The 26,456-nt window shown below is 40.7% G+C and overlaps 1 protein-coding gene across 2 annotated transcripts; it reads left to right on the top strand.

Moving 5' to 3' along the window:
• The first annotated feature begins 1,716 nt into the window (after nt 1-1,716).
• LOC115150449 (advillin) lies at nt 1,717-25,021 on the top strand. 2 transcript variants are annotated; one of them, XM_029693748.1, is made up of 21 exons: nt 1,717-2,163; nt 2,583-2,705; nt 2,811-2,885; nt 14,549-14,745; nt 15,988-16,038; nt 17,166-17,274; nt 17,390-17,500; nt 18,569-18,774; nt 19,014-19,092; nt 19,208-19,306; nt 19,478-19,631; nt 21,214-21,314; nt 21,433-21,570; nt 21,697-21,855; nt 22,057-22,236; nt 22,517-22,668; nt 22,897-23,041; nt 23,250-23,438; nt 23,635-23,703; nt 24,023-24,133; nt 24,386-25,021. In XM_029693748.1, exons 2-21 carry the CDS (start codon nt 2,646-2,648, stop codon nt 24,497-24,499), a joined length of 2,499 nt encoding a protein of 832 aa, XP_029549608.1. In that variant the 5' UTR covers nt 1,717-2,163; nt 2,583-2,645; the 3' UTR covers nt 24,500-25,021. The 2 variants fall into 2 exon arrangements, with proteins under 2 accessions (XP_029549608.1, XP_029549609.1); XM_029693749.1 differs by lacking the exon at nt 15,988-16,038 and having other exon boundaries at nt 1,720-2,163.
• Nucleotides 25,022-26,456: the final 1,435 nt, after the last annotated feature.

The following is a 26,456-nucleotide window of genomic DNA, read 5'->3' on the forward strand; positions in this document are numbered from 1 at the left end:
CTTAGGACCTCTCCTACAGTATACCCTCTACTGGAGATGGCTCTTAGGACCTCTCCACAGTATAGGCCTCTACTAGGTATGGCTCTTAGGACCTCTCCACAATATAGGCCTCTACTAGGTATGACTCTTAGGACCTCTCCTACAGTATACCCTCTACTGGAGATGGCTCTTAGGACCTCTCCACAGTATAGGCATCTACTATGTATGACTCTTAGGACCTCTCCTACAGTATAGGCATCTACTAGGTATGACTCTTAGGACCTCTCCTACAGTATACCCTCTACTGGAGATGGCTCTTAGGACCTCTCCACAGTATAGGCCTCTACTAGGTATGACTCTTAGGACCTCTCCTACAGTATAGGCCTTTACTATGTATGACTCTTAGGATCTCTCCTACAGTATAGGCCTCTACTATGTATGACTCTTAGGACCTCTCCTACAGTATAGGCCTCTACTAGGTATGACTCTTAGGATCTCTCCTACAGTATAGGCCTCTACTATGTATGACTCTTAGGACCTCTCCTACAGTATAGGCCTCTACTATGTATGACTCTTAGGATCTCTCCTACAGTATAGGCATCTACTAGGTATGACTCTTAGGACCTCTCCTACAGTATAGGCCTCTACTAGGTATGACTCTTAGGACCTCTCCACAGTATAGGCCTCTACTATGTATGACTCTTAGGACCTCTCCTACAGTATAGGCCTCTACTATGTATGACTCGTAGGACCTCTCCTACAGTATAGGCATCTACTAGGTATGACTCTTAGGACCTCTCCTACAGTATAGGCCTCTACTGGAGATGGCTCTTAGGACCTCTCCACAGTATTGGCCTCTACTATGTATGACTCTTAGGGGTTCTCCTACAGTATAGGCCTCTACTATGTATGACTCTTAGGACCTATCCTACAGTATAGGCATCTACTAGGTATGGCTCTTAGGACCTCTCCACAGTATAGGCCTCTACTAGGTATGACTCTTAGGACCTCTCCTACAGTATACCCTCTACTGGAGATGGCTCTTAGGACCTCTCCACAGTATAGGCCTCTACTAGGTATGGCTCTTAGGACCTCTCCACAATATAGGCCTCTACTAGGTATGACTCTTAGGACCTCTCCTACAGTATACCCTCTACTGGAGATGGCTCTTAGGACCTCTCCACAGTATAGGCATCTACTATGTATGACTCTTAGGACCTCTCCTACAGTATAGGCATCTACTAGGTATGACTCTTAGGACCTCTCCTACAGTATACCCTCTACTGGAGATGGCTCTTAGGACCTCTCCACAGTATAGGCCTCTACTAGGTATGACTCTTAGGACCTCTCCTACAGTATAGGCCTCTACTATGTATGACTCTTAGGATCTCTCCTACAGTATAGGCCTCTACTAGGTATGACTCTTAGGACCTCTCCTACAGTATAGGCCTCTACTATGTATGACTCTTAGGACCTCTCCTACAGTATAGGCCTCTACTATGTATGACTCTTAGGACCTCTCCTACAGTATAGGCCTCTACTATGTATGACTCTTAGGACCTCTCCTACAGTATACCCTCTACTGGGGAGGACCTTCTAATGCCTAGTTATTATAGGCAGCAACTACATTACAGCATCAATAGTCCATTGTGCAGTGCAACATTTATCAAAACATCTATAGCTCTGTGGCTTCCTTCCTCATACAGCCAGATGCATTTCCTGGCAAAGGGAGGGTTATTTATTACTCCCCCTCCCTCCCTTTCTTTCTACACCTCCTCTCCCCCTTTCCTCCCACCTCCACTATCACTAATGTGTCCTTTCAGCCCGTGGGTCTTTTGAATATGAGTCGTGTCTGCTCTCTCATTTCCCTGCTGATTTGTGTATCTTTCCTTTTCTCTAATCAGCGATTGGATGGAGCGATAGGAGAGGTCCTGGAACATGCAAACTCAGGCAAATCTCCCAGGGTCCAAGGGCCAGGAGGAGGAAGAGGAGAAGAAGAATGCTTTGATGCCCCAGTGACAATCCTAAATCCTCTGGTACTCACCTGGGGATGTACTGCTGTGTCCAACCTTGAGTCAACAGAAGAACCATCCAGACACACACAGAGACACTTACTCCTACAATCAAGCAAGTAACTTTCTAGCTGTACACCCTTGTCTTCTACCTCTGCAACAGCAACTCCAGGTACTGTTTGACTTGATCATATCTGCCCTCTGTGATTTCTGAGTTTCATCGTGTGTATTGAGAGAAGAGAATTAGGATATTTTATGGCTGGATCGATATAGGTATACACAGCTTTGACCATCAGAACAGTAAAGTTCACAGTATGTTGTGAACAGTAAAGGTCACAGTATGTTGGGAACTTTGTGACATTGACAATCTAATGTATAATAGTGGATGTCAATGGCAACGCAGTGCTTTTGAATGCTTCTCCCTCTTCTTCCGACAACACCCATTTTTTGATGCAAATACATTCGTTCTGCAGTAAACCTCCAGTAATCCTGAAATTGATATTGAAGTCCTTTTTAATATCCATCTCAATAACCTCCTGTGTCAGATAATGCAATTTGGTTCAGTGGTTACAGAAATACTCCTTCTTCCAGGGTCCAAAAATCAGGTCCAAGGAACTTTCCAACATAGATTGAGATTGCCTTTATCTGAGAAACATGGAGTACACATTCAGAGCAGTAACCCACAATCCTGGGATTATAATCTGGCGAATTGAGGTAAGGCAGCTGTCAGTCAGTGTATTCTTTGAAAATGATCAGGGTGTGGATTTCACAAAGTCAGTTGTGAAAAAGACAGACATCTGCATTTCTTTGTCCTCACAGAAAATGGAGCTGGTGCAGGTCCCTGAAAAATCACATGGCAACTTCTACGAGGGCGACTGCTACATCCTACTCTCTGTGAGTCTCGGGGCCATGATACTCATCAGGGATGTTATGTCAGCACATTCATTTGTTGAATGAGGGAGTTCTGATTTACAATGCCTAGTGAAAGTCTACACACCCCTCTTCACATTTTTCTGTCTTAAAATGTAATCTAAAAGGGATTCAATATTTTTTTCCCCTCTACAGATATACACAACTTCTCCCCAAAAAAATTCTGGTACTTTTTACCCCTTTTTTTATGATATCCAATTGGTAGTTACAGTCTTGTCTCATTGCTTCAACTCCCGTACGGACTCGGGAGAGGCGAAGGTCGAGAGCCATGCGTCCTCTGAAACACGACCCTACCAAGCCGCCCTGCTTTTTGACACACTGCTCGCTTAAGCCGGAAGCCAGCTGCAACAACGTGTTGGAGAAAACACAGTACAACTGGCAATCGCGTCAGCGTGCAAGTGCCCGGCCCACCACAGGATTCGCTAGAGCGCGATGGGACAAGTACATCCCAGCCGGCCAAACACTCCCTAACCTGGACAACGCTGGGCTAATTGTGCCCTGCCTCATGGGTCTCCCGGTCACAGCCGGCTGCAACACAGCCCGGGATTGAACCCAGATCTGTAGTGACGCCTTTAGCACTGCACTGCAGACCGCTGCACCACTCGGGAGGCCTACTCAACATTTTCAAAGTGAAAGAAAGCTATAGAATCATTTCCAAATTAACTCAAAAAACCCTAAGATTTCTTGAATGACTATGTCTTCACATGCTAGAGTTAATACTTGGTGAAAGCACCTTTGGCAGCCATTACAGCTGTGAATAATTCTACTAACTTTGCACAACTCTTAGAGCAACATATATCCATCATTTTTGTCAAAACTGGTCAAGCTCAATAAATTTGCTTGGGAATCATTGATGGAAAGCAATATTTAATCCTTGTCTCAGATTTTTTAAATAGATTTAAGTCGGGACTGAGACTGGACCATTTAGGAACACTCAACTCCTCTTGGTAAGCCATTCTGGTGTGTCTTCACATTAACATATGTGTAATTGTCCTGCAGAAATATAAAACCCAAGGTTAGGTTTTCAGAAGACTACGGCAGGTTTTCCTCTCAACTTTTTACCTGGGCTTTGCTCCGTTCATATTTATTTTGATCCTGACAAACTCCCCAGTCCCTGCCAGTGACAAGCATACCCATAACATGATGCTGCCACCACAATTCTTGAAAATACAAAGGGATCCACAACATTGCATTCACTCCATATTACTAGCCTGTATGATAAAGTAAAACATCCACTCCAAATCATCCATTCTGTTTGCAACAAGGATGTTATGCAATACTGCAAGACAACACAACGAATACATTAAATAAAAAAACTACAGGTTTGGGTCAAATCCAATACAACACATTACAGAGGGAAACCCTCTCTATTTTCAAGTATTGTGGTGGCAGCATCATGTTATATGTATGCTTGTCATCGGCAGGAACTGAGGAGTTTGTCTTTTCAAAATAAATATGAAAAGAGCAAATCCCAGGTAAAAAGTTAGAGGAAAACCAGCCTCAGCCTTCGGAATACCCTGGGATAGAGTTTTATTTTACAGCAAGACAATTACACCAATGTTAATGCCAAAGACACACCAGAATGGCTTTCAAAGTGGTGTTACGTGTTTCTGAACGGTCCAGTCTCAGTCCTGGCTTCAATCTGCTTGAAAAATCTGAAACAAAGTTTGAATATTGCAGTCCATCAATGATTCCCAACCAAATGTAATGTGATTGAGCAATTTTGACAAAAACAATGGATATATTGCCCTAAATGTTGGTAGAACCATTTTCTAAATGATTCACAGCTGTAATGGCTGCCAAAAGTGCTTCCACCAAGATTTTTCTTTTTTACATTTATTTAACCACATATTGACTAGACAAGTCAGTTAAGAATGCATTCTTATTTACAATGACGGCCTACCCAGTCCAAACCCGGACGACGCTGGGCCAATTGTGCGCCGCCCTATGGGATTTTTTTTAACTCTGGGGTGTGAAAACATACGCAATCCAGACATTATTTTTTTTACATTTTCTATAACTTCCTTTAAACTTTGAAAATGTTGTGTTGATCTGTAGGGAACCCCCCCACCCCACCCCACACACACACATTTAATCAATTTTTAGATTACATTTTAAGGCAGCAAAATGTGAAGACTGTGCATAGGGTGTGTAGACTTTCACTAGGCACTGCATGTTATTAATGCCCTGGAGGGAATCAGTGTGTTTGCTTTGGAGTCTGTTTTGCATGATTATCATAGTGGTGACAGTATTTGCTTGCTAACGGCTATATACCATTGGTCCTGGTTTGAAGTCCTGTGAGTCACAAAATGCTCTTTGTGATGCTTCCTCTTTCTATCTCTCTCTGTTTGTTTGTTTGTCTGTCTGCCTCTACCTCCTCTTCTTTCTATCTCCCCCATCTCCACCCTCTCCCTATCTGTCTCTCTGTCTATCTATCTACAGTGCCTTCAGAAAGTATTCACACCCCATGACTTTTTCCACATGTTGTTGTGTTACAAGATTAAAATGGATTTAATGGTAATTTTTTGTCAATGATCTACACAAAAATTCTAATATTGGTAAAACAAAATTATGAAAAATAAAATACTAATATACATTATCTTGATTACATAACTATTCAACCCCCTGAGTCAATACATGTTAGAATCTGTGAGTCTTTCTGGGAAAGTCTCTTCAAGCCCTATCAGTTGGTTGTTGATAATTGCTAGACAGCCATTTTCAAATCTTGACATAGCTTTCAAGCCGATTTAAGTCAAAACTGTAACTAGGCCACTCAGGAACATTCAATGTCGTCTTGGTAAGCAACTCCAGTGTATATTTTGCCTTGCATTTTAGTTTTTTGTCCTGCTGAAAAGTAAACTTGTCTCCCAGTGTCTGTTGGAAAGCAGAGTGAACCAGGTTTTCCTCTAGGATTTTGCCTGTGCTTAGTTCTATTCTGTTTATTTGTATCTAAAAAATAATAATTCCTAGTCCTTGCAGATGACAAGCATACCCATAACATGATGCAGCCAGCACCATGCTTGAAAATATGAAGCGTGGTACTCAGTCATGTGTTGGATTTGCCCCAAACATAACACTTTGTATTCAGGATATAAAGTTAATTTCTTTGCCAAATTTTTTGCCGTTTTACTTTCGTGCCTTATTGCAAACAGGATGCATGTTTTGGAATATTTTTTTATTCTGTACAGGTCTACTTCTTTTCACGCTGTCATTTAGGTTAGTGTTGTGGAATAACTACAATGTTGTTGATCCATCCTCAGTTTTCTCCTATCAGCCATTAAACTCTGTAACTGTCACCATTGGCTAGTGGTGAAATCCCTGAGTGGTTTCCTTCCTCTCCGGCAACTAAGTTAGGAAGGATGCCTGTATATTTTTAGTGACTAGGTGTATTGATACACCATCCAAAGTGTCATTAATAACTTCACCATGCTCAAAGGGATATTCAATGTTTGTTTTTTGTATTTTTACCTATCTACCAATAGGTGCCCTTCTTTGCGAGACATTGGAAAACCTTCCTGGTCTTTGTGGTTGAATCTGTGTTTGAAATTCACTGCTCGACTGAGGGACCTTACAGATAATTGTATGTGTGGGGTACAGATCATGTTAAACACCATTATTGCACATAGAGTGAGTCCATGCAACCTATTATGTGACTTGCAATAACAAAGGGGTTGAAGACATTTTAGATAAAAACATAATTCAACTTTGACATTATGGGGTATTGTGTGTAGGCCAGTGACACAAAATCTCAATTTAATTCATTTTAGTTTCAGGTTGTAACACAACAAAATGTGGAAAAAGTCAAGGGGTGTAAATACTTTCTAAAGGCAGTGGATCTATCTCTCTCGCTCTCTCTCTCGCTCAATTCAATGGGGCTTTATTTACATGGGAAACATGTTTACATTGAGAAAGCAAGGGTAGTAAACAATAAACAAAAGTGAGAAGACACAAAACATCAACAAACAATTATTAGAAATGAACAGTAAACATTGCACTCATAAAGGTTTCAAAATGATAAAGACATTGCAAGTGTTATATTATCAACTATGTATAGTGTTTTAGCAATGTGCAAATAGTTGTAGTAGGAATAGTAGGGAAGATAAATAAACAGATAAGTATTGGTGGTATTTACAATGTTGTTTCTGCTCCACTGGTTGCCCTTTTCTCATGGCTACGGGCCACACATCTTGATGCTGTGATTGCACATTGTGGTATTTTGCCAAACAAATATGGGAGTTTATCAATGTTTTATTTGTTTTCAAATTCTTTGTGGGTCTGTGTGATCTGTGAGAAATACGTATCTCTAATGGGGTCATGCATTTGGCAGGAAGTTCAGCTCAGTTTCCACCACATTTTGCGGCCAGTGTGCACATAGCCTGTCTTCTCTCGAGAGCTATGACGGCCTCGCTCAATAGCAACGATGTTCTTTAATTTTGGGTCAGTCACAGAGGTCAGGTGTTCTGCCACTGTCTACTCTCTGTTTAGGGCCAGATAGCATTCCAATTTGCTGTTTTTTGGTTAATTCTTTCCAGTTTGTCAAATAGTTCTCTTTTTGCTTTCTCATAATTTGGTTGGGTCTAATTCTCACTTTTGTTTAATTGTCCTGGAGCTCTGTGGGGTCTGTTTGTGTTTGTGAACAGAGCCCCAGAACCAGCTGGCTGAGGGGACTCTTCTCTAGGTTCATCTCTCTCTATTGGAGGGCTTTGTCATGGAATGTTTGGGCATCGGTTTGTTTTAGGTGGTTGTACAATTTAACATCTCTATTCTGGATTTGGATAACTACCGGATATAGTCCTAATTATGCTCTGCATTGTTCGGAGTTTTGCGTTGTACACTAACTACATTTTTGCAGAATTCTGCATGCAGCGTCTAAATTGGGTGTTTTTTCAAATTTTGTGAATTCTTGGTTGGTTAGTGGACCCCTAGACCTCACAACCAGAGAGCAAGGGGTTCTATAACTGATTCAAGTATTTTTAGCCAGACCCTAATTGCAATGTCGAGTTTTATGTTCCTTTTGATGGCGTAGAAAGCCTTTCTTGCCTTGTCTCTTAGATCATTCACAGCCTTGTGGAAGTTACCTGTAGTGTTGATGTTTAAGTAATGCTTGACTTGGGATGAAAGAAGTGCAGGAGCTGTCTTTTTCCAAGTTGGTTCATTAGACTATGTTCACCGAAATTCACAAATTACATTATGCTATAGAGACCTGATTATTTACTGTTAATGGTTTATACACATTTTCCATTACTTCTCCATGATTTGTAACCGCATTTTCATGACTATTATTATACCGTACATGAAAAGTAAGCATTATTGACACTGGATAGCTGCTGTGTCTGATCCCATGTAGACTTACCATCTCCTGCCATTGTGCCCTTGATCAAGGCACTTAACCCCCAACGAAGTAGAACTCCAGTTAGTCACATGTTGTCAACATGTGGCCAACCGTCAATCTGGAGAGCTCCTGGGTGAGGAGGCTTTTTGATCCAGCCTCGAAACACCCAAATGTACTTATCAAGGCCCTGTTGAGCAGCTCCTGTTTTGACTACAATGTGGTTAGACCAGGGCTTGAACAAAAGCCTGCACACCCAGTAGCTATCCTGGAGGATGGTTACCACCCTTGATATAAAATATTGCAACATTACAACAAAATACTTTTGTCTTTCTAAAATGATTCCCTCATTCAATGAATCAGGGATCAAATGGATAAAGTAAGCTACTTCAAAGCCAGGTATCTAACTAGACATATTTATATATAAGGCTATAATATTCATGTTTTGGGGGAGATCTATGCACAGCATGTTATTTGTCAATTAGACTATTCTTCAAATATTTATTTTACATTGTCGCAAATTTGGCTACTGTTTAATAGAGGGGAATCCCAACTTTCCAACAGTACAGATTTATTTAGGCTCTATAGTGGTGGTGGAATGTGACAACGACATTAATGCTTAGTTAGCTATAGCAAGATCATTTCTACAAGTTATGTTTTGAATTGGCTATCTAGTTAGACTTGCCTGTAATTATTTTATACCTTCTGCTGAAATGTCGCGCTCTTTCTCAGGCAACGGCCCACTCGCACTGGCATACAAACAGCACACACAGACAGGCACTGAAGCATCATTCCAATTTAAAAATGGGCCTTTATGAATTACATAACAAAAATTATTAAACTCATTTCTAGGACTTTTCATGACTTTACAATCCCTAATTTGACAACTTGGAACAGCGCATCATGTGCATTCAGGATGCATGTGCAATTTCGAACAGTTTACTGTCATGCACAGATTCACAGACTAGCAGAAAATAAAGTTGAACAAAACGGAATCAGGAAATGAATGCCTACTCTCCATTGCTATTCAATGCAGATCCCGCCTTCATTCCACTTCGATCAATAATTTTTTGCCTGTGTGTGAATCTGGGCCCGGCGATAGACTACTTTGTTTTATAGAGGAGGTGGTACGCAGTTCCCCTAAACTTTGAAGTGCCGGTATGGCGCTCTGTACTGCTCTGGCCGAAGTCAAGCAATGTGTTTAGGCCAGGAGCTCAACTTTCACATGCCCCCCCCCCAGTTTTATCATTGGAATGTGATACAAAACGAGGCAGCGGTGTGATTTAGGACCATGCGGACGCCTCCGAGTGGTCGGGTAGGCTGTTTGGAGTGTTTATCCGACTGGATAAAAAATATATAATAATAGTAATTATGTCCCCCCCTACTTTTAAAACCAAAGTTGGGCCCCTGGTTTAGGCCAAGGTAGGTATACTTATTTGTGTGGTCTAGCGCAGTGGTCATCAACCTTTTCTGAGTCAAGAACACTTTCTGAGTCCAAAAGCAAGCCAACATCTACCGCTCAGATATTTTTCAAAACATAAGCCTATGCAACATTAACCTATTAAAAACAGTTCTGTAGCTATGAGCTTTGTACAGTAGGCTATAGGCCCAATACAGTATCACTGCGTATTGGCTATGCTTGAATTTCCCTGCCAATCTTGTTCTTCTCAGATCATTTGGAAATTATATAAAACAATTGTAGGTATATGATCACACTAGTAATAGACAATTTATTGTATTACTTGAGAGGCACAGCTGAGTGTGCATAATAATTAGCTTTTTATTTTATTTTACTGCACTAATGGCCTGCATCTGAGAGGAGGGAGGGAGTGCAGCGGTGAAGCTGCCTCTCTCCTGCCTCACTGTCAGCTGGATACAGTCTTCCAGCTGATGGCAAAACTTAACCTCTCTTGGGTAGGGGGCAGTATTTTCACGTCCGGATAAAAAACGTACCCGATTTAATCTGGTTATTACTCCTGCCCAGAAACTAGAATATGCATATAATTGTTTGATTTGGATAGAAAACACACTAAAGTTTCTAAAACTGTTTGAATGGTGTCTGTGAGTATAACAGAACTCATATGGCAGGCCAAAACCTGAGAAGATTCTATACAGGAAGTGCCCTCTCTGACCATTTCTTGGCCTTCTATAGCCTCTTTATCGAAAACAGAGGATCTCTGCTGTAACGTGACATTTTCTAAGGCTCCCATAGGCTCTCAGAAGGCGCCAGAACGGGGAATGATGACTCTGCAGTCCCTGGCTGAAAAACAGTAGCGCATTTGGATAGTGGTTGATCTGAGAACAATGACACGGGCGAGCGCATGCACGTGAAGACACCATTTTCTTATTTCAGTCTTTGAACGAAAACAACGTCTCCAGGTCGGAATATTATTGCTATTTTACGAGACAAATCGCATAAAAATTGATTTCAAACAGCGTTTGACATGCTTCGAAGTACGGTAATGGAATATTTTGAAATTTTTTGTCACGACATGCATCCGCGCGTCACCGTTCGGATAGGGACCTGAACGCACGGACAAAACAGAGGATATTTGAACATAACTATGGATTATTTTGAACCAAAACAACATTTGTGGTTGAAGTAGAAGTCCTGGGAGTGCATTCTGACGAAGAACTGCAAAGGTAATCCAATTTTTCTTATAGTAATTCTGAGTTTAGTGAACGCCAAACTTGGTGGGAGTCAAATTAGCTAGCCCGTGATGGCGAGCTATCTACTCAGAATATTGCAAAATGTGCTTTTGCCGAAAAGCTATTTTAAAATCTGACACCGCGATTGCATAAAGGAGTTCGGTATCTATAATTCTTTAAATAATTGTTATGTTTTTTGTGAACGTTTATCGTAAGTAATTTAGTAAATTCACCGGAAGTTTTCGGTGGGTATGCTAGTTCTGAACGTCACATGCTAATGTAAAAAGCTGGTTTTTGATATAAATATGAACTTGATTGAACAAAACATGCATGTATTGTATAACATAATGTCCTAGGAGTGTCATCTGATGAAGATCATCAAAGGTTAGTGCTGCATTTAGCTGTGGTGTTGGTTTTTGTGACATATGCTAGCTTGAAAAATGGGTGTCTGATTATTTCTGGCTGGGTACTCTCCTGACATAATCTAATGTTTTGCTTTCGTTGTAAAGCCTTTTTGAAATCGGACAATGTGGTTAGATTAACGAGAGTCTTGTCTTTAAAATGGTGTAAAATAGTAATATGTTTGAGAAATTGAAGTGATAGCATTTTTAAGGTTTTTGAATATCGCGCCACTCGATTCCACTGGCTGTTGACTAGGTGGGACGTCCCACATACCCGAGAGAGGTTAAGTCGCACTGCATTATTTCTGCCTCATGTTACTCCTATGAGAAAGTGAAATATTCCTTGATATTAAAAAAGACACAAGGCGCTAATAATAACAACGCAAGCTTAAACGAAACACTTTGCTATACTCATTCATTGCTGAACTGCTGGTAGTAACGTAAGTGGAAGTACAGAGAACGCACATTTTATGGCCTATAAAAGTGTTGAACTAAGTGTTTACGTGCTGAATAACAATTTAAACATGAACTTACTTATAAAAACAGCAGCTCTTTGCTGTATTCATTTAGTCTCTCTCTAGTCATGGTTTTGAAATCTCACATGAGCAACATTGCTGTGCGCTCGAGGCTTCTTTTTACAGCCTATGGCTCGAGGAAACTGTGCAGACACGGTGATGTGAGCTATCTGATTGGCCAGCAGTAAGCCTATAGTGCACTTGATTTGCTATCTGGGCCTGCCGAGTATGCAGAGTTCTACCTTCAGACACATGAAATGGTTCAAAATGGGAACACTTTGCCTTCCAGGTGCTAGGGCTGCTGAATCAAATGCATCTACCGCCAACAGTGCTAAACGAAAAATATATATAATATGAACGCAAAGGTTTATCAGTGTTGTTTTTTACAGAAATGTTTGGTGATCGAATATGAATTACTTGGAGGTCAACCATTGATCGCAATCGATGCGTACATTGATTTTATATTGTCACATGTTTTTCCCCCAATACCGCTTTCCATCAATTTGTATAGCAGACCCTCATGCCAAAATGAATTAAAAGCTTGAAATCAACAAAGCATGAAAATACTTTTTTGTTTTGTTTGTCAATAATTGTGTGCAGGGTGTACCCCTTCACTTTTCCCACATTTTGTTACAGCCGTATTCTAAAATGGATGAAATAAATAATAAATCCTCATCCTTCTACACACAATACCGCATAATGAAAATGAAAAATCGGTTTTTAGAAATGTTTGCAAATTTATTTACAAAAAACAACAGATACGTTATTTACATAAGTATTTAGACCCTTTGCTATGAGACTTGAAATTGAGCTCAGGTGCATCCTGTTTCCATTCATCATCCTTGAGATGTTTCTACAACTTGATTGGAGTCCACCTGTGGTAAATTCAATTCCTTCGACCTCATGGCTTGGTTTTTGCTCTGACATGCATTCTCAACTGTGGGACCTTATATAGACAGGTGTGTGCCTTTCCAAATAATTTCCAATCAATTGAATTTACCACAGGTGGACACCAATCAAGTTGTAGAAACATCTCAAGGATGATCAATGGAAACAGGATGCACCTAAGCTCAATTTCGAGTCTCATAGCAAAGGGTCTGAATACTTATGTAAATAAGATATTTCTGTTTTTTAACATTTCTAACATTTCAAAAAAACTGTTTTCACTTTGTCATTATGGGGTATTGTATGTAGATTGATGAGAGAAAAATACAATTTAATCAATTTTAGAATAAGGCTGTAATGTAACAAAATGTGGAAAAGTCAAGGGGTCTGAATACTTTCCAAATGCACTGTGTACGTGGTCTGTCGTATGTTTTTTTGGTAAGAAGCCAATTTGACATTTGCTCAGGACATTGTTTTCACTGAGGAAATGTTGGAGACTGCTGTTGATGATACTGCAGAGGATTTTTCTGAGATTGCTGTTGACACAGATTCCACAGTAATTATTGGGGTGAAATTTGTCTCCACTTTTGTGGCATGTGGTGATCAGACTTTGGTTCCAAAAATTGGGGAATATGCCAGACCTAAGAATAATGTTGGAGAGTTTAAGAATAGCCTATTTGAATTTGTGGTCTGTATATTTTATCATTTTGTTTAGTATACCATTAACACCACAGGCCTTTTTGGGTTGGAGGGTCTGTATTTGTCCTGTAGCTCATCCAATGTAATTGGAGAATCCAGTGGGTTCTGGTAGTCTTTAATAGCTGATTTTTGCTCTTATTCTTTGTATTATTCTAAATTTGATTAACTTGTATTTTTCTCTCATCAATCTACATACAATACCCCATAATGACAAAGTGAAAACAGTTTTTATGAAATGTTAGAAATTGCGTTATATTGCTGAAAAGGTTGGAGAAGTGGTTTATCCATACATCTCAATTTTGAATAGATAGCTCTTCATTAAGCCATTTCTCATTGTTGTTAGTTTTCTTAGGTTTTCTGCCTGAATTAAAATGTGATGTGTTAGCTGATAGGTCAAATATATTGTTCAGGCTTCCTACTTCTAAGTTTACACCTTCACTATTGCAGGGAAACATTTTGTCCAGGAAGTTCTCTAGGGGTGATTGGCTTTGTTTTTGGCCAATTGTTTTTTGGTAGGTATCTACATGTAACAGTGTAGGTTCCGTCCCTCTCTTCGCCCCAACCTGGGCTCGAACCAGGGACCCTTGCACACATCGACAACTGACACCCACGAAGCATCGTTACCCATCGCGCCACAAAAGCCGCGGCCCTTGCAACGCAAGGGGAACAACCACTTCAGGTCTCAGAGCGAGTGACGTCACTAATTGAAACGCTATTAGCGTGCACCACCGCTAACTAACTAGCCATTTCACATCGGTTACATACACTAACCTCCTTCCATCGATAGCATTTCTCAATAGCATGCAGTTTTTTCGGCTTCGATGCCTCATGGTTGAGTATTGCTCTCTTCAAGTAGATTGTGATTTTGCTGTGATCTGATAGGGTTGTCAGTGGGCTAACTGTGAACGCTTTGAGAAACTCTGGGTTAAGGTCAGTGATAAAGTAGCCTGCAGTATTACTGCCAAGAGATGAGCTATAGGTGTACCTACAGATGTAGTTCCCTCGAAGCCTATCATTGACTATGTACAGACCCAGCGTGCAACAGAGCTGCAGGAGTTGTGACCCGTTTTTGTTGGTTGTTTTGTTGTAGTTGTGTTTAGGGGGGCATATTGATCTCTCTCTCTCTTTATCTCCCCCTGTCTGTCTCAGACCCAGAAAGTGGGCAGCTCTCTGACCTATGACATCCACTACTGGATCGGCTCCCAGTCCAGTCAGGATGAACAGGGTGCGGCCGCAGTCTACACCATCCAGCTGGATGAGTTCCTGGGATCAGGGCCCATCCAGCACCGCGAGGCCCAGAACCATGAGTCGGATGCCTTCCGGGGATACTTCAAACAAGGGGTCATGTAAGTATATACAGTGGCTTGCGAAAGTATTCACGCCCTTGGATTTTTTTCTATTTTGTTGCCTTACAACCTGGAATTAAAATAGATTTTTGGGGGGGTTTGTATCATTTGACTTACACAACATGCCTACCACTTTGAAGATGCAAAATATTTTTTCTTGTGAAACAAATGACAAATAAGACAAAAAAACAGAAAACTTGAGGGTGCATACCTATTCACCCCCCCCCCAAAGTCAATACTTTGTAGAGCCACCTTTTGCAGCAATTACAGCTGCAAGTCCCGGGGTATGTATCTATAAGCTTGGCACATCTAGCCACTGGGATTTTTGCCCATTCTTCAAGGCAAACTGCTCCAGCCCCTTCAAGTTGGATGGGTTCCGTTGGTTTACAGCAATCTTTTAGTCATACCACAGATTCTCAATTGGATTGAGGTCTGGGCTTTGACCAGGCCATTCCAAGACATTTAAATGTTTCCCCTTAAACCACTCAAGTGTTGCTTTAGCATTATGCTTAGGGTCATTGTCCTACTGGAAGGTGAACCTCCGTCCCAGTCTCAAATCTCTGGAAGACTGAAACAGGTTTCCCTCAAGTATTTCCCTGTATTTAGCGCCATCCATCATTCCTTCAATTCTGACCAGTTTCCCAGTCCCTGCCGATGAAAAACATCCCCACAGCATGATGCTGCCACCACCATGCATCACTGTGGGGATGGTGTTCTCGGGGTGATGAGAGGTGTTGGGTTTGCGCCAGACATAGCATTTTCCTTGATGGCCAAAAAGCTCAATTTTAGTCTCATCTGACCAGAGTACAGTCTTCCATATGTTTGGGGAGTCTCCCACATGCCTTTTGGCGAACATCAAACATGTTTGCTTATTTTTAATTTTTTTTAAACAATGGCTTTTTTTATGGCCACTCTTCCGTAAAGCCCAGCTCTGTGGAGTGTACGGCTAAAAGTGGTCCTATGGTATATATATCCAATCTCCACTGTGAAGCTTTGCAGCTCCTTCAGGGTTATCTTTGGTGTCTTTGTTTGTCACGTCCTGACCATAGTGAGTGGTTATTTTCTATGGTAGAGTAGGTCAGGGCGTGACAGGGGGTGTTTGTCTGGTTTTTGTATGTCTATGTTTTGGTTCTAGGTTTGTATTTCTATGTTGGTGTTATTTGGCATGACCTCCAATTAGAGTAGGCAGGTTGTCGTTGTCTCTAATTGGAGGTCCGATTTAAGTTTAGGTTTGTCCCACAGGTGTTTGTGGGTGATTGTTCTTCGTGAGGTTTATGTTCCTCCAGCGTCACGGTTTGTTGTTTTGTATTTACTTAAAGTGTTAATTGTTGCATTCGGTTTCACTGATTTAAATAAAACATGTGGAACTACGAAAACACTGCATCTTGGTCCGCTCTTTCAAACAGCCGTGACATTGTTGCCTCTCTGATTAATGCCCTCCTTGCCTGGTCCGTGAGCTTTGGTGGGCGGCCCTCTCTTGGCAGGTTTGTTGTGGTGCCATATTCTTTCCATTTTTAATAATGGATTTAATGGTGCTCGTGGGATGTTCAAAGTTACTGATATTATTTTATAACCCAACCCTGAGCTGTACTGCTCCACAACTTTGTCCCTGACTTGTTTGGAGAGCTCCTTGGTCTTCATGGTGACGCTTGCTTGGTGGTGCCCCTTGCTTAGTGGTGTTGCAGACTCTGGGGCCTTTCAGAACAGGTATATATATACTGAGATCATGTGACAGATCATGTGACACTTAGACTGCACACAGGCGGACTTTATTTAACTAATTATGTGACTTCTGAAGGTAATTGGTTGCACCAGATCTTATTTTGGGGCTTTACAGCAAAGGGGGTGAGTACATATGCACACACCACTTTTCTGTTTTTAATTTTGTATAATTTTTTTAAACAAGTTATTTTTTTCATTTCACTTCACCAATTTGGACTATTTTGTGTATGTCCATTACATGAAATCCAAATAAATATCCATTTAAATTACAGGTTGTAATGCAACAAAATAGGAAAAACGCTAAGGGGGATGGATACTTTTGCAAGGCACTGTACATATAATTTATATATATATATATATATATATATATATATATATATATATATATATACACACATATATAGCGAGAGAGAGAGCAATCAAACAATCTCATCGTTATACTCTGTTCAGTATTCCCATTCTGATCTTATTCTGAAGCACTGTGGGTAATTCTTCTGTGGGTGTAGGTTAGGCAAAGGAGCATAGTTATCAATGGTGATTAGTGTACCCACCCATACAGATTTGATTATTGAGCAAAAGCTCTTATTTCAACGTCACTAAAAACACAATGTATTTTGTGCACGCAATACAGACATTACACTGTAATAAAACCAAGAGAAATTGATTTTATAGCCTACTTACCTCTCTGTCTCCTACAGCTATAAGAAGGGTGGGGTGGCATCAGGAATGAAACACATAGAGACCAACAGTTATGACATCCAGAGACTGCTGCATGTGAAAGGGAAGAAAAGGGTCAGCGCCATGGAGGTGAGAAACACAGATACAGGGGGATTTCATTCTGTGTAACACAACAGGAAGTGCCGCTGAAAATGCTTGAAAATTAACTTGCAATGTATCTGGCACAATTTTGCCCACACTGTAGGTAGAGATGAGCTGGAAAAGCTTCAATCTTGGGGATGTCTTTCTCTTGGACTGTGGTAAAACCATCATTCAGTGGAATGGACCAGAGAGCAACAGACAGGAGAGGCTCAAGGTACGGTAACGATCTGTGCAATTGCTGTTCTCAAGGAGTGTATCAACAGTGAAGTCAATGTAATCTTATTACACATACCTCCAATCACTGACACGATGAAGCTAATTCCACATTGGTAGCTCAATAAACCAAGAGTGGTTGAAGTGAAATCCACTCCCCTAAAGATTGGCTGAAGAGACCCCTAGTAGAAACACATTAGAATCAACACTTTAGATTAGAATCACAGTAACTCAATCACGTACCTCTGGGTTATTCCACCAAAAATATTATAATAAGTGCTTATTAAGTGCCAAATAAAGTAACAGGGTTGACCATAACCGGGTTGATGATTTCATCTTAGATCAGACATAAATCCCATTGTGACAGGGGGATGGAAGCTTGTTGTGTGCAACAGAGAGTGGCAGTTGAATGCAAACTTCACAAAAAAATGTTTATTGCTAAAACATTTCTAGCGTGTCTATCTATGGGTAACAGGGTTGACAGGTGTTATGCTCGACCTGTTCAGTTGTCCCATCACAAAACACCAGAAAATTGCCAAAAAGAGTAGAACCAGCTCACTTGCGTTTACACTATGATTTGACTATTAGATGTTCAATGTTTCTTTTGGAAAAAAAGGATTGAAAACTCAATAAAAATGCAGTTATTGTAACAGGGTTGACCTTAAAAGAGGGAGAGACATAAATTGAACCACTAATCACATGAAATAAATAATCTTCAGAAATTACTTTGGCAAATCAAGTAAATAACTTGGGCTTCACAATGATGATGAAACTTGGGAAAGTGTTTGGTGGGTTGAAGTGGGTTGAAATCTCCCTAAAAGTGACACAGGGTTGATGGAGGGACATGTACAAATGCAGAAATGTTGCACTTTATAAGCCTTAATTCATATAAAAAAAATCGGATTTATCGAATTCTCCAGGTGGTATATATTAAAGGGCACTTCGTTTAATTTAACAGACTTTTAAAATGCAATATTGGTGAACAATTTCTACTGAAAATATCAAAGGGACGCAACATGCACTCTTTTCATGGAACGACATCTCTAACTTTACATTCTGTGACTTTTAGGGCATGCTGCTGGCTAAAGACATTCGGGACAGGGAGCGAGGGGGTCGGACAGAGATAGGGGTGATAGAGGGGGAAGCAGAGGCAAATTCCTCTAAACTGATGGACATCCTGACTAGCATCCTGGGGCAACGGACCTCCAAGCTGCCCAGTGGAACGCCTGATGAAATAGCTGACCAACAACAGAAAGCGCAGCTTACTCTGTACCAGTGAGTGGCTAAGGGCCCATGTCCAGATGTCCTGTATTTTTGCCTGTTTGGATTGTGTCAGGCATTTATTGCAAAAAAAGTTAACTCCAATAAGTTTAAAACTCATTCTGAATCATAGTTAGCCTAGTCCAAGCCATGTTTGGCATGAAATAAGATACAAGAAGTTGGCATGATAGCATGACTGGCACTCAGGCTAAAATCATACTTAGTCATTAGTAAGTATGTCCTTTCCCCAACAGTGTGTCTGATGCTGAGGGCCAGATGAAAGTCATAGAAGTTGCCACTAGGCCACTGGTTCAGGACATGTTAAATCATGATGTAAGTCTGCAGAGCAGAAAATTGTACAAGTCGGACATCATTTGATATAAGCATTATGAAGAGTTGTGGGTTCCCAGTTATAGACATTAGCTCATGTGACTTAATCTTTCTCCAGGACTGTTATTTCCTAGACCAGGGAGGGGTGAAGATCTTTGTGTGGAAGGGGAAGCAAGCCAACAAGGCAGAGAGACAGGCTGCCATGTCCAGAGCTTTGGTGGGTATAAGAGATCACACATACTGTACATACTGTATGGTATCTTCTTTTTGTTTCCTCTTTTTGTAACAGAAAATCAGCCAGAGTGGCAGCTTGAGTTTCGTGTGCCAAGTAACCAGTTGCAGTATCTGATGGGAATGCACTGAATCTGTCTCCTTCCTCTGTGAACAGGAGTTCATTAAGCTGAAGAACTACCCCACCACCACCAATGTGGAGACAGTGAATGATGGGGCAGAGTCTGCCCTCTTTAAGCAGCTGTTCCAGAGCTGGAGTGTGAAGGAGCAGACTGTAGGCCTGGGGAAAACACACAATGTGGGGAGAGTGGGTATGTGTTTCTATGTTAGGTACCAGATCCAAATCAATAGCTAGAAATGGGATAAAAGGTATTGTCTTTAAGTGACTACCTTTCCCCCTTTTGAATGTATGTCTGACATGAGTGCTTGGAAAATACTATCTTTAGTATCTAATTCCTCACTTTGTGTTTGTCTTTATTTTGTGATTCAACACCGTTGTTACTTTATATATATATATATATATATATATATGTATAGTTGAAGTCAGAAGTTTACATACACTTAGGTTGGAGTCATTAAAACTCGTTTTTCAACCACTCCACAAATTTCTTGTTAACAAACTGTAGTTTTGGCAAGTCAGTTAGGACATGTACCTTGTGCATGACACAAGTAATTTTTCCAACAATTGTTTACAGACAGATTATTTCACTTATAATTCACTGTATCACAATTCCAGTGGGTCAGAAGTTTACATACACTAAGTTGACTGTGCCTTTAAACTGCTTGGAAAATTCCAGAGAATGGTGTCATGGCTTTAGAAGCTTCTGATAGGCTAATTGACATCATTTGAGTCAATTGGAGGTGTACCTGTGGATGTTTTTCAAGGCCTACCTTCAAATTCTGTGCCTCTTTGCTTGACATCATGGGAAAATCAAAAGAAATCAGCCAAGACCTCAGAAAAAAAATTGTAGACCTCCACAAGTTTGGTTCATCCTTGGGAGCAATTTCCAAACGCCTGAAGGTATCACGTTCATCTGTTCAAACAATAGTACACAAGTATAAACACCATGGGACCAAGCAGCCGTCATACCGCTCAGGAAGGAGACGCGTTCTGTCTCCTAGAGATGTACGTAGTTTGGTGCGAAAATTGCATAAAAAATCAGCCATTTCCAGCTACATTAGTCATTTACAACATTAACAATGTCTATACTGTATTTCTGATTAACTTTATGTTATTTTAATGGACAAAAAATGTGCTTTTCTTTAAAAAACAAGGACATTTCTAAGTGACCCCAAACTTTTGAACGGTGGTGTATATATTCAGTACCAGTAATACGTTTGGACACACCTACTCGTTCAAGGTTTTTTATTACATTTACATTTTAGTCATTTAGCAGACGCTCTTATCCAGAGTGACATACAGTAGTGAATACATACATTTCGTTTCATGCATTTTTTTGTACTGGCCCCCCGTGGGAATCGAACCCACAACCCTGGCGTTGCACACACCACGCTGGCATTGCAAACACCATGCTCTACCAACTGAGCCACTATGTCTACATTGTATAATAATAGTGAAGACATCAACACAATGAAATAACACATATGGAATCATGTAGTAACCAAAAAAGTGTTCAAGGCAAAGCTATCATCAAGGCAAGGGTGGCTACTTTGAAGAATCTCAAATATAATATATATTTAGATTTGTTTAACACTTTTTTGGTTGTGTGTTATTATAAATGTTATTTCATAGTTTTATATGATTGTTATATAAGTGTTATTTCATAGTTTTGATGTATTCACTATTATTCTACAATGTAGAAAATAATAAAAATAAAGAATGAGTAGGTGTGTCCAAACGTTTGACTAATACTGTATACATATATACCTTAGCCAACGTCACTCAGGAGAAGTTTGATGCCACACGGATGCATGTGATGCCAGATGTAGCAGCACAGGAGCGCATGGTGGATGATGGCACTGGCCAAGTGCAGGTAAACTCACAAAAACATTAACTCTGATTTATGTAATTTGTTCCAAGATATCTCTCGGTCATTTGACTCACTGTTTGTTCCTTGTGGATATTTCATTCACTCTCTGTGACACATGCAGGTGTGGCGTATCGAGGACCTGGAGCTGGTCCCAGTGGAACCCCAGTGGCATGGCTTCTTCTATGGAGGAGACTGCTACCTGGTGCTCTACACTTATGAGGTCCACAACAAGCTCAACTACCTCCTTTACATGTGGCAGGTAAAGGAGCTTACTGCCATTGTAGAACGCATGAAGGTTCATCCATTTATTTGTAATAACATGGCAATAAAATTGCATTACTTTAGACCTAAATACATCATCATTACAGTTAATATTTTTTTTCAGGGGCGTCATGCCTCTCAGGATGAGATAGCGGCATCTGCCTTCCAGGCCGTGGCCCTGGATCAAAAGTATGGTGACCAGCCTGTACAAGTAAGGATCACCATGGGCAAGGAACCCAGACACTTCATGGCCATGTTCAAGGGTAAAATGGTTATATTTGAGGTGAGACAGTTTTGTTTTTGATTTAATGGTACAATGATACAATTTAAGAATTGTGAAACTGGTTTTCATTTTCTGAGATCAATGGATTGTCTTTTGTTTATCCGTGATTATAGGCTGATTTAGGATTTCAAACCATGAAGTAATTTATTACAACATATTTAAATCAAACCTGACCTGCTCTCCTCATCTTCTGTTCCTCAGGGTGGTACCTCCAGAAAAGGGACATCTGACCCAGAGCCACCCATCAGATTGTTCCAGGTCCACGGTTCTGACGCCTCCAACACCAAAGCCATCGAGGTGCCGGCCCTGGCAGCCTCGCTCAACTCAAACGATGTCTTTCTGCTGAGGAGCCAGTCCGGGATCCACCTGTGGTGTGGCAAGGTACTGTAGGGAGGATAAATAGGTATATCCAGGTGTGGATACCAGGTGTGGAGCCTGCTGGTTTTCTGTTCTACCAGATAATTAATTGCACACACCTGGTGTCACAGATCAAAATCAGTCCCTGACTGAAGGGGAACAATGAAAAAAATGAAGTAGAACATGCTTCGAGGTCTAGAGTTGAGTTTGAGGGGTGTAGGGAATAGGGTGCCATTTGGGACGCAGACACAGAGATATAGAGATGGTACAACATTCTGTCTAATAGTCTCTCTCTGATTGGCAGGGATCAAGTGGGGATGAGAGAGCCATGGCTAAGGAGGTCAGTTCTGTAATTGGACAGCACTCAACTGCTGAGGAGATCGTGGTGGAGGGTCAGGAGCCTGTTGAATTCTGGGATTTACTTGGAGGGAAGGCCCCTTATGCCAACGACAAGAGGTAATAAACTGTCATAAAGTATGGCAGTATGTTACCTTGCCATTATCTGTATTTCAACCAAATATTCTTTCATATAATGTCAATTGGAGCAGCTGTATTACGTTAGTGAAGTGATTGCAATCCTAATCCATGTGGATTGATGTGAATCACTGTGCTAGATATGTTGGATTTCAAGTAAACAGTTTGGTGTATTTAGATTTGTGTGTGTGTGTTTCTTGTCTCTGAAAGACTACAGCAGGCTGCTCTGGATCATCAGCAGCGTCTCTTTGAATGCTCCAATAAGACTGGCCGTTTCATCGTTACCGAGGTGACCCAGTTCACACAGGATGACCTCAGCGAGGATGATGTCATGCTGCTAGACACGTGGGACCAGGTACAGTGTGTATTGTTAAAACACAACTTGCAATGTTAACCAAATTGGTATAAAGTAAATCACACAATTATAAAACATTATACTAACAAAAAGGTAATAGGTCTGCAATCAAAGCGATGTCACATAAAGCTTACTTTATTTTGTATAGTTTTATATTTTATATTACATTTGTGAACCGTCATCAGATATCTGATCATGTTGCATCCAGGTTTTCCTCTGGGTAGGGAATGAGGCCAATGAGTTGGAGAAGAAGGAGGCTGTGGTCACCAGTCAGGAGTACCTGCGAACCCACCCAGGGTCCCGGGACCCTGACACCCCCATCCTCCTCATCAAGCAGGGGTACGAACCCCCCACCTTCACCGGCTGGTTCACCGCCTGGGACCCCTCCAAATGGAGCGTGAGTGCAAGTGATCTCCTTCTCTTCCAGATGAACTCTCGGCCTGTGTGTGTGTATGTCTGTGTGTTTGTGCGTGTGTGTGTGTGTGCTTGTGTGCGCGAGTGTGTGTGTGTGTGTGTGTGTGTCAAAAATTGTACACAACTGTTTAAGTTAATAGATTCCATCAATAATACTGTACACACATTTGTTGTGTTAGGGAGGGAAAACTTACGAAGAGCTGAAGAAAGAGTTGGGGGAGGTGACATTCCTCATAAGGATCACAAATGTAAGCACAATTTTATTTATCTATACATTCACCAAAACTTGGTGTAAAGAGAGGGATTGAGAAAATGATGAGCTGGATCCATCAATCAATTGACCTAACCTTGCTGTGAACTCAACCCAATAGACTAAGCGATACCTCAATTGTATTGGCCCTGTACACACTCAGGCCATACAACAGATTTACAACCCACTTTGGTTGTGATACAACTGATTGTTTAGTTTGTCTGGACAAAAATTATTACACATCCATTATGCCTCGGCAGCCGTTGTGTAAAAAAGAATTGTCAGACAAACTCCTGAATCTAATCTTTGCCTCTCAGGAGCAGAATGGTGTTGAGACCAAGAAGAACTTCCAGTCTTACCCACCAAAGGACCTGATCAACAAACTAGCCAATGAGCTGCCTAAGGGTGTCGAACCCACCCAAAAGGAGGTAGGTGTACTGAGCTGCTATAATGACGTGACTAGTGTTCAAAGTACTGCCACACTGATACACTCAGATGCTGTATTCATTGGTAGTTTTTAAAGTGTGAAAAGTAGATTCTCTCCTCAATACGCTACTATGAGTTACGGTGTAGTACAACTTGTTTTAAGTGTCTTGACAAATGTATTCTTTACACTTGAATGTTGCCTTGAAAAATGTAAATGGTCTCCTTCTTCTCTCTCTCCCTCCTCTGTCGTCCAGAAACATCTCTCAGACTCAGACTTCAGTGCCATATTTGGAATGTCTAAAAACCTGTTTGCCAGCCTGCCTCTATGGAAGCAGCTGAGCATTAAAAAAGGCAAAGGCTTATTTTAAGGGGACTGAATCTCTCATAATTTTGCATCAATTTCCAGATGTTTAAATTTGCAAAGCATACTAATTGTACCTTGTTCCAACATGACTTTTAGTTTGTGTCTTATTATTTTGTTCTAATTTCAAAGTCTGTCATAAATTCAATGGACGTCAGAAGGCATTAACTGAGATATTTAATGTTTTGTGCATTAAAAAAATATTTTGATTGTACATGTCTACCTCTCAATCAAACATCCATGTTAAATACAATCAATCTAATAAAAACATCAATGTGTGTATTCTCAATGATTATATTATTGCCTCTTCGGACCACGCACAACTACCATATATCCTGTCGTTTTGTTGATTGTAATATGGTATGGTAGGACTCAATATACAAATTAAAACAGGGGAGATGTCTATCATTGTTATGTGTGTTTCATGCATGTAGTTCACAAGAGGCTTTCAGGGTCTTGATTTCTTGGTGTAATTATCTTTCTCCTAATCCATCTTCAATAAATTGTTGTTAATAATGTCAAAATCAAACATGCATAACTGTGATTGAATTGTTTTGAGTCCTGAATATATATTTTATGGCAAACTATTTTTATTACCAGACATTTTTGGAGGTGTGTTGTGTTCAATGCATGCAACCTTTATACCATGTTGTTGCACTATATTCGGGGCATGTCTATTCCTATGACGTCACGACGTCCCCTATAGTTACGTACACATTGAAACAACAACAGAATCTAAAGCAGAGATACAGAAATACACTATGGAAAAAGAAGGAACAGCACTGTTAGAAATCAACTCAATGTAATTGAAGACTCCATAGACTCTAACCACTTCTGGGAAAATTGGAAAACACTAAACAAACAACAACACGAAGAATTATCTATCCAAAATGGAGATGTATGGGTAAACTACTTCTCCAAGCTTTGTGGCCCAATAACAAAGAACAAACAGCAAAAACATATACATGATCAAATACAAATCTTAGAATCAACTATTAAAGAACCCACTGGATTCTCCAATTACATTGAATGAACTACAGGACAAAATGCAAACCCTACAACCCAAAAAGGCCTGTGGTGTTGATGGTATCCTCAATGAAATTATAAAATATACAAACCACAAATTCCATTGGCTATACTTAAACTCTTTAACATCATCATTAGCTCTGGCACCTTCCCCAATATTTGGAACCAAGGACTGATCACCCCAATCCACAAAAGTGGAGACAAATTTGACCCCAATAACTACCATGGGATATGCGTCAACAGCAACCTCGGGAAAATCCTCTGCATTATCATTAAAAGCAGACTCGTACAATTCCTCAGTGAAAACAATGTACTGAGCAAATGTCAAATTGGCTTTTTACCAAATTACTGTACGACAGACCACGTATTCACCCTGCACACCCTAATTGACAAAGGGTCTGCTATACAAATTGATGGAAAGTGGTGTTGGGGGAAAAACATACGACATTATAAAATCCATGTACACAAACAAGTGTACTGTAAAAATGGACAAAAACACACACATTTCTTCCCACAGGGCCGTGGGGTGAGACAGGGATGCAGCTTAAGCTTCACCCTCTTCAACATATATATTTACATTTACATTTTAGTCATTTAGCAGACGCTCTTATCCAGAGCGACTTACAGTAGTGAATGCATACATTTCATACATTTTTTTTTTTTTCCTGTGCTGGCCCCCCGTGGGAATCAAACCCACAACCCTGGCGTTGCAAACACCATGCTCTACCAACTGAGCTACAGGGAAGGCTAAACGAATTGGCGAGGGCATTAGAACAGTCTGCAGCACCCAGCCTCATCCTACTAGAATCTGAAGTCAAATGTCTACTGTTTGCTGATGATCTGGTGCTTCTGTCCCCAACCAAGGAGGGCCTACAGCAGCACCTAGGTCTTCTGCACAGATTCTGTCAGATCTGGGCCCTGACAGTAAATCTCAGTAA

Source organism: Salmo trutta, chromosome 16, assembly GCF_901001165.1.
Source record: "Salmo trutta chromosome 16, fSalTru1.1, whole genome shotgun sequence".
Lineage (NCBI taxonomy): Eukaryota > Metazoa > Chordata > Actinopteri > Salmoniformes > Salmonidae > Salmo > Salmo trutta.